General features: G+C 42.2%; 1 protein-coding gene and 1 pseudogene across 1 annotated transcript in view; both read left to right on the top strand.

Moving 5' to 3' along the window:
• On the top strand, window positions 213-12572 carry LOC109821039 (annotated as a pseudogene).
• LOC109821038 overlaps window positions 12601-14810 on the top strand; it is a 14850-nt gene continuing 12640 nt past the window's right edge. Inside the window, exon 1 of the mRNA XM_020387233.1 lies at window positions 12601-12641. Within this exon, the coding sequence (XP_020242822.1) occupies window positions 12601-12641 (41 nt within the window). The remainder of the gene's footprint in view (window positions 12642-14810) is intronic.

Below are 14810 nucleotides of genomic sequence, written 5' to 3'. Positions count from 1 at the left end.
TATTACATTGTTTTTCTCGAACCTCTCTATTGTCATTTTTTTCTTGCGAATACTTTTGTTTTATTTGTTCTATTAAAAACTTCTGTTTTATTTGTTCTATTCAGAAAACACATCTTCATTATTTTTTTATGTTCTTTTGTGCTATTATCCTCTAATATCCAAGAGCTTATCAAAATCTGGAAAAACAAAATCAGAGAAGTGCAGGTACCAAGATGAAGCACTTGATGATAAATTTGGTGCTGTTGGTGCTATTTGCTGTATTTTTCTCAGGTACTTTATTAACGTATGCCCTTGTAAATTATACAACTCAAAAGGTTGATTTCATATAAATGTCAGTGGTGGTCTATATGTATGTAAACTTCTCAGAGCTAAATCAGAATAAATATTTTTTATACAATAAGTTTGGTGCTGATGTTTTAATTAATTATTTTCTCTACAGGGATCACAGTAGATTCTCTACAATACGACTATTCATCCAACATTGAGGCAAGTTTTCATCACCTCTCATGAATAATAAGAATTTTCTTTTGAACAAATAAGTAAAATAAATGTTTATTAAAAAAATCAAAAAGCATTCTGGCTGGCTCCACCTCATATTGGAGGCATCATGAATTTTCATATTTATATTATATTTATATTGTTCCCATCATTTCCAAAAATTTCATAATATTTGGATGTAATACAGCAAAGCCAACAAGAGCATTTATACATTGAAATGAGGACAGTGGAAACAGGAAGATGATTACTCTCCACAATTATTTTCCTTTTTTAGGATTTTTCCATTTAGCATTCTTGCATTATCTAAGAATAGAAATATTTTACACCCTGAAAATTCTATTTAAATTTTAGGAGAAAACAGGCATAGCAAAACAAAATGAAAGTAAAATTAACAATATTTAAAGATCCTCCTAATTCAACCCAAAAAATTTAGAGATTACTTCAAGTAATTCACGCGACACAAATGCACAAAGAAACTCATGACATCTCATTACAGTGCTTGATTGATCCCCTCAAACCCCAATACAAAGGCGGCATCATGCGCAACCCAGAATTCAACCAAAGCCTCAAAGGCTGGTCAACCTTTGGACACGCAAATATCTCTACGATAAAATCTAAAACAGGGAACGGCTTCGCCTTTGCTACTAATAGAGAACACCCTCATCAGAGTATCTCTCAAAGGAAAGATTTACCTCCAAAAAGGGATGCTCTACACATTCTCTGGTAATTCTGCAACTTTTGCTGAATTTGTTGGATTAGGGTGTGAATCCATGCCGAGGTTTGTCATGTTGGTTCTTTGTTTGTAGCTTGGCTGCAGGTTAGCGAAGGGAAAGCTGATGTGAGGACTGTATTCAACACCGGAAACGAATTCATCCCCGCTGGTGCTGTAGAAGCAAACTCTGGATGTTGGTCTATGCTTAAAGGAGGCCTCTCTATCGAAAACTTGTTGCGCGCAGCGGAAATTTCGGCAGCATTTCGGCAGCACAACAAGAGAGTCAGGTCGCAATAAAAATTCCTGTCTCACCAAGGAAACAAGAATCTGAAGCAAAATATCTCAACCAAGTGAGATATCAGCTCTTCCTCTCATCAGTTCTAGGACTGACCTGTCGAGGGAACCTAAAAACTATTACAAATCAGCTCTTCCTCTCATCAGTTCTAGGACTGACCTGTCGAGGGAACCTAAAAACTATTACAAATCACACAAATAACGATACAACCAATTTTACGTGATTCGGCAAATTGCCTACGTCCACGGGGCAAGGAGGGGGGAGATCTACTATTAGAGGGAGATATACAACTAAGGTTTACAATCACTCAATCTAAACCCTCACACAAACTCTCAGATCCCTCACAATATCTCTCTACAAAAGATGCACAAAAGACTTGGAAAAGTCAACGGCTTCTCAAAGTCAGCCGCCACAAATTCACCTCTGCTCACGAACTCACGCAGCCGAAATCCTCTGCGGAAAAATCTTCTCCTTGTAGTCGATTTTCCCCCTCTGCACTTGGCGAATTTTATTTCTCTTCTGCCGGCTTGCACCTGTTCCGCAGCCACAATTAATAAAACCAAAAACACCTTGCGCTAACCTCCTGCACACATAAAACCTAATAAAATATCATTTATATAGGCAACAGGAGAAAACACGTGCCTGTGTTGAAAACGCGGCTCAAAATCAACTTCGTGGGCCTGGGCCTTATCAGGTCCGTTCACAATTCTCCACCTCGGTGAAGTTTCTTCCAAAACTGAGCCGACACCAAAGCAACCAAATGTTCCACTTGTTGTGTTCAGTACGAAGTGAAACGATTCACGACAACGGACTCAATCCACAACAAGTCGAGAACCCGAACGAGACTCCAAACAATCTCACCCCCATCAAAATCAACTCATCCAAACCGGCTGCATCTGAAAGACTGCTTACGTATCCTCTTGCCCAAGGAATAAAGCCGAACGTAGTTCACCCAAATAGCCGCCAAAGGCCTTAACAATCATGAATGTGCAACAGGTTTCGATAATGATCAAACTTGTTGCTCGGAACCACCTTAGTGAGCATATCCGCCGGATTATCCTTCGTGTGGACTTTCACAATCTCCACATCGCCATCTTCAAGAACATCCCGAACGAAGTGATAACGAACGTCAATGTGCTTCGTCCTCGCATGAAAAACCCGATTCTTCGCCAAATAGATAGAACTCATGCTATCACACTGAATAGTGACGGACCTCTGTGATATACCAAGTTCCTCCAAAAGTCCTCAAAGCCAAATAGCCTCCTTCACAGCCTTCGTAACCGCCATATACTCTGCCTCCGTCGTAGACAAAGCTACCGTCGACTGTAAGGTGCATCTCCAACACACCAACGTACGGGTCAAGGTAAACACATACCCCGTCGTAGACTGGCTCTTATCCAAATCCCCGGCATAATCCGAATCAACATAACCAATGCTTAGTTGCCCACCTATAGTGTCTCGCTCATAAACCAAACTAACATTGAGCGTACCTCGAATGTACCTCAAAATCCATCTCACAGCGTCCCAATGACCCACTCCTGGATCATGCATGTGTCTCGAAACCATGCTCACCGCCTGTGACAAATATGGCCTCGTACATACCATCGCGTACATCAAGCTCCCAACCACGTTCGCATATGGAGTCTTCAACATCAACTCTCGATCTTCAATTGACTTCGATGAAAGACCAGCTGAAAGCTTCAAATGGGCTCTTAATGGTACACTAACTGGCTTCGTATCCATGCTAACATGGAATCGCTGTAGAACCTTCTTCAAATAAGCCACCTGTGTCAGACAAATTCTGTCCTTCTTCTTATCTCTGCCGATCTCCATCCCTAGAATGCGCTTCGCCTCACCCAAGTCCTTCATCTCAAACTCATTTGAAAGCTGAACTTTCAACTCCTCTATAGCCGACCTGGAAATAGAGGCAACCAACATGTCATCGACATAGAGTAACAAATAAATGTACGCACCTCCTTTCAACTTATGAAAATATACGCAAGGATCAAACTGGCTCCGAGTGTACGAATGACCAATCATAAAACCATCGAATCGCCTATACCACCGTCGAGGAGACTGCTTCAAACCATATAGCGATTTTTTCAGTTTGCAAACCAACTTTTCTTTCCCTGTAGCTCGAAATCCCAATGGCTGCGTCATATATATTTTTTCATCAAGATTACCATGAAGAAATGCCATTTTCACACCCAACTGATCTAATTCCAAACTATACTGTGCCACCAAAGCTAACAAAATCTGAATCGAAGAATACTTCACCACCGGAGAGAAAACCTCATTATAGTCAATACATTCCCCCTGTGCATAGCCCTTCGCAACCAACCTAGCTTTGAATCTCAATGGAGTGCCCTCAATGCCCTCCTTCTTCGTGTATACCCACTTGCAACCAATTACCTTTCGTTATTTTGGAAGCTCAACAAGCTCTCATGTATCGTTCTTGTGAAGAGACTCCATCTCCTCCTGCATAGCTACCTGCCACGAATCAGCCTCCGAACTCTGCTCGGCCTCTCTGAATGTAGTATGCACCAACTCATCGATACTCTCTACCGAAAGTGTATACGCAACTGTGTCAGCATACCGTATTGGCATCTGTATGTTTCTTCTCTGTCTCCGAACCGCAATAGAATCCTGAACCTGAGCCGTCGGTTCCTGATCCTGTACATCTGTACTCGTATCCTCCGTGTCACCGTCGTGCTCGCCTGGCGTCACCTCAGTCGGCACTCTAATGGATATTGTACCATCTGGATAATGTGGACCTGTATCGATCTCTACCACCTGCGATATCTCTTCTGTCGGGTCGCTCTCCTCCTGATGAGTGCTGGGAAGCTTCAAGATAGAAGCATTATCGAATGTGACGTCCCTACTCAGCACAATCTTCTTATCAACTGGATCCCAAAGCTTGTATCCCTTGACACCACGCTTGAATCCTACAAATATGGCCTTCCTAGCTCAAGGTTCCAATTTATCTGTTCTCACATAATAAAATGCAGGGCACCCGAAAACCTTGAGCTGATCATAGTCGTGCGCTGGCTCTCCCGACCACTTCTCCATAGGGGTTTTCCCCTTAATCGTAGATGAAGGCAGGCTGTTAATGAGGTGGCTCGCATATGTAAGTGCCTCAGCCCAAAAGATCTTCTCCAAACCACTCTGCGACAATAAACATCGGATCTTCTCCAGCAAAGACCGATTCAACCTTTCTGCCACCCTATTCTGCTGCGGTGTATAACTAACCATGAAGTGTCTCTCTATACCCTCGTCTCGACATAGCTGCTGAAAGGGATCAGAAGTATACTCACCACCGTTGTCAGATCGCAACGTCTTGATCTTTCTCCCAGTCTGCAGTTCCAATCTCTTCTTCCACTCCATAAAAAAATCTAGGACTTCATTCTTATGCTTCATGGTGTACACCCAACAACGTCTAGAATAGTCATCAACGAATGTGACGAACCAATGTCGACCACCAAGTGATGCAGTCTTGGTGGGACCCTAAACATCTGTGTGTACGTAGTCCAGGATGCCCTTCGTCTGATGAATGGCAGTCCTGAACTTCACATTTGTCTTCTTGCCAAGAACATAGTGCTCACAGAACTCAATCTTTCCACTCTTGGCTCCCTTCAATAGCCCATGCTTGCACAATGCTTGCAGTAACTTTTCACATGTGTGCCCCAACCTATAGTGCCAAAGTCTACTCATGTCCGCTTCTGAAATAGCCGAAACAACCTGACCAATCTCGATGCTTCCCTTCAGATAATATAAATTCCGATTGCGGACTCCCTTCATCACCACCAATGATCCCTTAGTAACCTTCGCTACAGCGTTTTTGAAAGTCACCTTGAATCCCTTCGCCTCCAAAGCTCCAACTGAGATAAGATTTTTCTTCAGTTGAGGAACAAATCTCACCTCCTTCAACTCACAGACTACATCGTGCATCCTAATCCGCACGGTACCTATCCCACAAACGTCACAGGATTGATCATTTCCCATGACAACAACACCCTCGTCGACTTTCTCAAAAGATGCAAATCAGTCTCGCCTAGGGGTCACATGATAAGTAGCGTCGGAATCAAGCATCCAATCTGATGCATCTACATGGTTCACCTCTGGAGTAATCAATAGAGAAAAGCACGAATCATCGGAATCATCGCCTTTCGTAACGTTCACCTCATTGGCCTTCGGGCCCTTTTTCTTGCTATTCTCCTTCTCCTTGAGCTTCGGGCAGTCTCTCTTCTAATGTCCCTGCTCCTTACAGAATGCACATTGGTTCTTTACTAATTGGTGGCGGTTTTTTGACTTTGGCCTCCCTCTATTACCACCTTTCAGATATGGGCTTCTACCTCTCGTCGACAAGGCCTCTCCTGAAGTACTAGCGCGGGAAGTCTCCTTATCCTTCCTCCTCAAATCATAGTTCGTCAAAGCGTTAGTCACTTCACTATAGCTGATAGAAGATCTCCCGTTCAACAAACTGAGCACGAATGTATCATACTCCTCACCCGGTAAGGAGCCCAATAAAATAATCGCCTTGTACCTCATCCGATATCTTCTCATCAACATTCTCCAAGTCCGACAACAACTTAGTGTAGTTGTTCACATGAGCCGCTAGTAAGGTGCCTTTGGACATCTGAAATCTGAAGAGTCTTCGCAGCAAGTGCAAACAATTCTCAACACTCTTTGTGAGATACTTATTGTTGAGAATTTCCCATATCTTCATTGCAGACATCACCCCAATCACATCATATTTCAGCTCCTGTTCCAAACAGGACCTGATCACCCCACAAGCATTCCTATTCATCTTCTCCCATACCATCTCTTCATATTTAGGTGGTCTCTCGTAGACCATGATGGTCTCCTCCAAATTCTGAGCATTGAGCGCATCCTGTACGTCGCTCATCCACAAACTAAAGTTAATTTTACCGTCATACTTCACCACACTAATCTTAGTGTTCTGAAAACCAACTTGTATTGTACTCGCCATCGGTTTGCTGCTTTCACCTTCTTCTCCCATTGCAAATTAACTCTAAATTGTAGAGAAAGAATAAATTTGATAAAAATTAGGAACCACCCAACTGAACCCTAGATCGGATTCCAAATAGATCTCCTATCCACAAGAGTAAAGCGAAATCTCCAACAGCAACTCCTAATGCTATCTTCACCGAAGCCTAGAACTCCAAGAACCAAGCTTCACACAAAAATCTTCCTGAACTCCAAGAACCAAGCTTCACACAAAAATCTTCCTCCACCAAACTCCAAAACCCTAGATCTGAAATCTGGGCTCTGATACCACTCAAAAATCTTCCTCCACCAAACTCCAAAACCCTAGATCTGAAATCTGGGCTCTGATACCACTTGTTGCGTACAGCGAAAATTTTGGCAGCACTTTGGCAGCACAATAAGAGAGTCAGGTCGCAATAAGAATTCCCGTCTCACTAAGAAAATAAGAATCTGAAGCAAAATATCTCAACCAAATGAGATATCAGCTCTTCCTCTCATCAGTTCTAGGACTGACCTGTCGAGGGAACCTAAAAGCTATTACAAATCACACAAATAGTGATACAACTAATTTTACATGGTTCGGCAAATTGCCTACGTCCACGGGGCAAGGAGGGGGGGCGATCTACTATTAGAGGGAGAGATACAAGTAGGGTTTACAATCACTCAATCTAAACCCTCATACAAACTCTCAGATCCCTCACAATATCTCTCTACAAAAGATGCACAAAAGACTTGGAAAAGTCAACGACTTCTCAAAGTCAGCCGCCACAAATTCACCTCTGCTCACGAACTCACGCAGCCGAAATCCTCTGCGGAAAAATCTTCTCCTTGTAGTCGATTTTCCCCCTCTGCACTTGGCGAATTTTATTTCTCCTCTGCCGGCTTGCACCTGTTCCGCAGCCACAATTAATAAAACCAAAAACACCTCGCGCTAACCTCCTGCACACATAAAACCTAATAAAATATCATTTATACAGGCAGCAGGAGAAAACGCATGCCTGTGTTGAAAACGCGGCTCAAAATCAACTTCGTGGGCCTGGGCCTTATCAGGTCCGTTCACAAAACTCTGGTCCAGCCGAGCTCTACTTTGAGGTGACGAGCATACCTCCCTTCATGAAAAGATGGAAGCCTGTTTTTCGTTATGCTTAGAGCTAGTTGCGTATGGACCCCCTGCAGTGTGTTGTTTTTAACTCACTACCCTCCACATTTATTTTGGCATACAGACCCCATGAATCTCTTTCGACCTCGGGCGCGGGGCGGGGCGGGGGTAGTCACAAACAATTTTCTCTTGCTGTGAGGGGAAAAGAGTTAAAAAATATCACTCGGGGGGGTGTATATGCAGAAGTGAAGGTACTGGGGTAGGAAGTTCATAACAGTGCCACTGAAGTGGGTGTATCCGCGGTTAACCCTTTAAACTAAATTTCAAATAAAATGAAATGATCCCTGAAGCATGACACCGGCATATAACAACAGTGAATTTCGTTATCCCAGTTTTCAGGGACCGGGTGCATGAATCAAGGATCTTTTGTCGGGGGAAAAAAAACTGGGAAAGTAAGTTCCAAAATGTATGTTAAAACAAAATGAAGATATCCACTAAGTTGGCGGATAACCGCATTGGCTAACATCCCCATTCATAACCAATTTGTACAAACATAAGGAGCCAGGAAAAGACGGGGAAAAGATTATGAACCTTGGTCTCCAGAAAATGCCCTATTCTATTCTCATTCGCTAGCCATCACAAATTAAGTCAATCTAATTGAAGCCATTATATAAGCCCATTACGAGGCTGGTGCTCGTTCATTTCAAAAGCTAACTGAACTCCAACTCGAAACAGTGCGTACGAGATCACAACTAAACCAGCAACTAAGACCAACTAACTTCAGCTAAATTAGACATCCCGCTTAATAGAGAGAAGGTGAGAGCCGTGCAAAAACTAGAGATAAAACGTCACACCGCGTCATCATCATCATCAGCGTCACAAATCAATGATCATACGTAATAGGTGCAAATATAGATAACTGTTTATCTACAATAATATAAAAATGATCTGCGCTTTATTTACTGCTTACCAAGCAGCACTCTATACAGCCAAACGGGCATAAAGTGTATTTCAAAAACATATTTGATTATTCACCGACATCTTTCATGAATCTTAAAAACAAGAGCAGTTGCAAACATCTCCTGATATAAAATGCGGCAACCGAGAAAGAAAAAAGAGTATTTGAGTTTCTTCTTTCATGTTTAGTTTTTGGGATTTCTGTTGCCATTGATTTGACATTGTTAATCTTTCAACAGAGCCGAAACACAACAGTGGAGATCTGGGTGGACAGTGTTTCGTTGCAACCTTTCACACCAGGCGAATGGAGATCTCATCAATCTGAGAGCATTCAAAAGGTGCACTTGTCATTACTTACACTATTATGTCTACCATTATATGGGCTAGGGTGTTCTAGGTCTAGAGTTCAAGTTCATCGCGACGCTATTCAATAACTGTAGGAAACAAGAAACTAACCTGGGCGTTTATTTGCACGTAGGCGTGAACGCAGCTCCTGAAACTCCGTGCAGTGGATGCCCGCGGCAATCCCATTCCCAATGCGACAATAGTCCTCAACCAAAAGAGGTCTGGTTTCCCATTTGGCTCCGCAGTTGCAAACAACATCCTCACTAACGCCGCTTACCAAAACTGGCTCACGTCCCGGTTCACTGTCGCTACATTCGAAAACGAAATGAAATGGTACAGTACAAAGGTCACTCAGGTGAAGGAGGACTTGTTGTGCGCAGTGGAAATTTCGGCAGCACCTCGGCAGCACAACAAGAGAGTCAGGTCACAACAAGAATTCACGTTATACCAAGGAAACAAGAACCAAAAACAAAATATCTCAATAAAGTGGGATATCAACTCTTCCTCTCATCAGTTCTAGGACTGACTTATCGAGAGAACCTAAATAAGCTATTACAAATCACACAAACAGCGAGACAAACGAATTTTACGTGGTTCGACAAATTATCTACGTCCACGGGGCAAGGAGGGGGGAGATCTACTATTAAGAGAGAGAATACAAATAGAATTTATAATCACATAAATTAAACCCTCAAACAAGCTCTCAAATCTTACACAAATATCTCTCTCAAAAGGATGCCGCCAAAAACCAGTCGAAAAGCCTCTGTGATTTTCTCTTCTTCAGCCGAAAAGCCTCTGCGATTTTCTCAAATCTTACACAAATATCTAAATGTCCAACTTGTTACGTCCAGTACGCTGTGAAGTTAATTCACGACAACGGACTCAATCCACAACAAGTTGGGAATCCGAATGAGAGTCCAAACAATCTCCCCCATCAAAACCAACTAATCCAAACCGGCTGCATCGTAAAGACTGCATACGTATCCTCTTACCCAAAGAATCAAGCATCACGTAGTTCACCTAAATGGCCGCCAACAGCCTCAACAATCACGAATATGCAACAAGTTACGACAATGATCAAACTTGTTGCTCGGAACCATCTTAGTGAGCATACCGTCAGATTATCCTTCGTGTGGACTTTCACAATCTCCACATCACCATCGTCAAGAACATCCCGAACGAAGTGATAACGAACATTAATGTGCTTCGTCCTTGCATGAAAAACCTGATTATTCACCAAATAGATAGCGCTCATGTTATCACAATGAATGGTGACGGACCGTTGCGATATACCAAGTTCCTCCAAAAGTCCCCAAAGGCAAATAGCCTCCTTCACAACCTCCGTAATCGCCATATACTCTGCCTCCGTCATAAACAAACCCACCGTCGACTGTAAGGTACATCTCCAACACACCGGTGCACAGGTCAAAGTGAACACATAACTCGTCGTAGACCGACGCTTATCCAAATCCTCTGCATAATCTTAATCAACGTAGCCAATGTATAGCTTCCCACCTGCAGTGTCTTGTTCGAAAACCAAACCAACATTGAGAGTACATCGCATGTAACTCAAAATCCATCTCATGGCGTCCTAATGACCTACTCCTGGATCATGCATGTATCTCGAAATCATGATCATCGTCTGTGACACATTCGGCCTTGTACATATCATCGCGTACATCAAGCTCCCAACTGTGCTTGCATATGGAGTCTTCGACATCAACTCTCTATCTTCATCTATCTTCGGTGAAAGGTCACCTGAAAGTTTCAAATGAGCTCCCAAAGATACACTAACTGGCTTTGTATCCATGCTAACATGAAATCGATGTAGTACATTCTTCAAATAAGCCACCTGTGTCAAATAAATTCTGCCCTTCTTCTTGTCTCTGTCGATCTCCATCCCTAAAATGCGCTTCTCCTCACCCAAATCCTTCATCTCAAACTCCTTTAAAAGTTGTACCTTCAACTCATCTATAGCAGATCTAGAAATAGAGGCAACCAACATGTCATCGACATAAAGTAACAAATAGATGTACGCACCTCCTTTTAACTTACGAAAATATACGCAAGGATATCAAACTTACTCCGAGTGTACGAATGACCAATCATAAAACCATCGAATCGCCTATACCAGTGTCGAGGAAACTACTTCAAACCGTATAGCGATTTCTTCAATCTACAAACCAATTTTTCTTTCCCTGTAGCTCGGAATCCTAATGGTTGAGTCTTATATATTTCTTCATCAAGATCACCATGAAAAAATATCGTCTTCATATCCAATTGATCTAACTCCAAACTATATTGTGCCACCAAAGTTAGCAAAATCCAAATCGAAGAGTGCTTCACCACCGGAGAGAAAACCTCATTATAGTCAATACCTTCCTCCTGTGCATAGCCCTTCGTAACTAACCTAGCTTTGAACCTCAATGGAGTACCCTCAATGCCCTCCTTCTTTGTGTATACCCACTTGCAACAAATTGTCTTCCGCCCCTTTGGAAGCTCAACAAGCTCCCACGTATCATTCTTGTGAAGAGACCTCATCTCCTCCTGCATAACCACCTACCATGAATCAGCCTCCGAACTCTGCTTGGCATTTCTGAATGTAGTAGGCACCATCTCATCGATACTCTCCACCGAAAATGCATACACAACTGTGTCGGCATACCGTGTTGGTATCTATATGTCTCTCCTCTGTCTCTGAACCGCAATAGAATCCTGAACCTGAGCCGTCGGTCCCTGATCCTGCACATCAGTACTTGTATCCTCCGTGTCACCGTCGTGCTCGTTTGGCGTCACCTCAGTCGGCACTCTTATGGATACTGCACCATCTGAACACTGTGAATCTGCATCGATCTCCACCACCTGCGATATCTCCTCTGTCGGGTCGCTCTCCACCTGACGAGAGCTGAGAAGCTTCAAGTAGAAGCCTCATCGAATGTGACGTCCCTACTCAGCATAATCTTCCTATCAACTGGATTTTATAGCTTGTATCCTTTAACACCATGCTTGAATCCTACAAATATGACATTCCTAGCTCAAGGCTCTAATTTATTTGTTCTCAAATGATAAAATGCAAGGCATCCAAATACCTTGAGCTGGTCATAGTCATGTGTTGGCTCTCTAGACCATATTTCCATAGGGGTCTTTCCCTTAATCGTAGATGAAGGCATCCTGTTAATGAGGTGGCTCACATATGATAGTGCCTCAGCCCAAAAGATCTTCTCCAAACCACTTTACGACAATAAGCATCAGACCTTCTCCAGTAAAGACCGATTCAGCCTCTATGTCACCCTATTTTTCTATAGTGTATGACTAACCGTGAAGCACCTCTCTATGCCCTCGTCTCGACATAGCTGTAGAAATGGGTCTGAAGTATATTCACCACCATTGACGGATAGCAACGTCTTGATCTTTCTTCTAGTTTGCAGTTCTAATCTCTTCTTCCACTCCACGAATATATCTAGGACTTCACTCTTCTTTGTCATGGTGTACACCCAAAATCGCTTAGAATAGTCATCAACGAACATGCGGTACGAGGGATCGTAATGTGGACAGGATGGAAGCCAAAGGGGTGCTATAAAATGTGCTTAACTGACAACAACTTCAAGAATCTCCCCACATGAAATGTTGTTTACAAACTGATTGCAGAGTGGAAGTAAGGACATATAGTGGGAACAACTAGTGCTGATGGCCTTTTTGAGGCCCAGCTCTTCCATCGGGACTACAAAGTAAGGTTAAGTCATGCCGCTACAGATACATCACTACTGCAGAGCTTGGTGGTCAAGTCTGCATCTCAGCAAGATACCGCCCTCTAGTTTGGCACCTGAGCTAAGTGAAGAACTTAATTTTCATCATGATTTTGTTTATCACAGAAAGCAAAGAAAGCCATCTTTCTTTGATAAGCTTGCTTTGTTTTAGTTACTAAGGAATACCTGTAATTCATGAAATTGCTCTGGATATATAATGAAGAGGACAATAATGGCAATTTCTCATATTTTTTTATTTGACTTTCTTTTATTTTAGTTTTGAGTAAGGAAGATTTGGCAAGTTTGACCAGATTTTAATTTAGTTTTAATTGTGAGAGATTTGAGGGATTTTCTATTTTTGTAGGATTTTAATTTTGAATTTTGAATTTTAAAATTTTAAATTTTGAATTTTTGGGTCAAATTTGGTAGTAGAGTTAGTTGTGACAATTTAGGATTTCAGAATCTGTAATTTTTTCTCTTTAAAAGACCGTTGTAATCAGATTTAAGAAAGAAGATTTGAATCAATGAAAAGTTTGGTTAACTCATTATTTGTGTGAAGCCTCGGTTGTAAAACCCTAGGCCAACTCCCCTGACTGCTTCCACAAACAGTCGCCACCCTCCCATGTTTCTTATTCATTTTCCCAAACAACGCCCCTGTTCTTCTCCTCCTCCAGCAGCCACCGCCGTCACCTCCTCCCTTCTCCCTTCCACTTCGAGCAGCCCGCCAACAACCCCCCCCCCCCCCCACTTAGAACAATCTCGACGACCTTACTCTTGCTCTTCTCCACCTCGAGCAGCCACCCTTTCCTCCTCCACAAACCGTCAGATCTACCTCAAACAGTCGTCGTTGTCCTCTTGCCCGCGTCCACTTGCTGACTACGTTCTCTCGTCACCTACGTCACCATTTTACACGTTGACCCTGTTAGACCCTAGAGGGGGAGGGGGATGATTAGGGTCTTATACTAATCTAATCCGATTTTATGCTAATTAAAACTTATTAATAAATTATTCTTGCAAGGTGGATATACAATATGTTATGAGCAAGAATATGCAATATGAATAAAAGAGATGTATCTTATATGGTAAAATATATGCAAGGATATATAAACAACACAATGGTAAATAACCTAAACTAAAGATATATTTGTGATAGGGTAATATAAACAATGCAAACAAATAATATGATCACGAAGTTTGGACCTTCCGTCTTACTTCTCCGCTCCCCCACTCTCGAGAAGAAATCCACTATCACAATCAGGTCTTTTACGCTAACCCGAATAATGTTTACACCACACAATATCGGTTTTCAACGCTCACTGATCAACGATCACAATCTCACAATGTAACTACACTCCACACCCTCTAAGTGTTGGTTTCTCCGTGTCCTTTCTCAAGTGCTCGGATACAACCTCTCCTTAGGCTCATAACCCAACGTCACTCCTCTTGGAAGCAACCCTGTCTCTCACCACACACTCCTCTCGGTGTACTAATGTAATACAAAGTGAATCTCACAATTAAAGCTCACAAATCAAATGATTGTTCTCTAAACAAGGTGAGAACTCAATTAAGCACAACTCTTAGTCACAAACCCACAACCCCAAATTATACTATGAATGTAAATATAATAAGCTCAATCAATAGGTTGTGTGTGAACAAAGAGATAAATCAAAACAAGTCTAAACTCAATTTAATCTAGCAAAATAAGTGTGACAAGTTAAGTATAAATAAGCTAGATAAAGAGTTTAAGAAAACTTCTCTAAAACAAGAGTAGATGGATGTAGATTGAAGCCCAAACAAGATTGATGATCTCCTCAAACTCTTGTGAAATTCTCTTCACAAACAAACTCTTAAACACTCTTTTAAACAAACACAAAACAAGCTTAAACCCTTGTTAAACTCTTTTAAAACATTCTTATTGCTCTATCGAAAGATGAGAGCAATTGGGTATTTATAACCTCCCAAAACCTCAGCCAAAAACCCAATAGAAATGACCAAAAAGCCCAAGGAAAACAGCTCAGGAAAAAAGCCATTGGAACCTGATTGACAGTTCGACGGTCGACCGTAGGAAATGCGCGGTCGACCGCGAGCAGGTCAGAAACAGAGCTTTGGCTCTGGACATCAGCCAGTCGACCGTGGCGGTCGAACGTGAAA

Source organism: Asparagus officinalis, chromosome 8 (genome assembly GCF_001876935.1).
Source record: "Asparagus officinalis chromosome 8, Aspof.V1, whole genome shotgun sequence".
In the NCBI taxonomy this organism is placed as follows: Eukaryota; Viridiplantae; Streptophyta; class Magnoliopsida; order Asparagales; family Asparagaceae; genus Asparagus; species Asparagus officinalis.
Note: the sequence above shows the minus strand (reverse complement) of the source record. Positions and strands in the feature narration are given on the sequence as shown.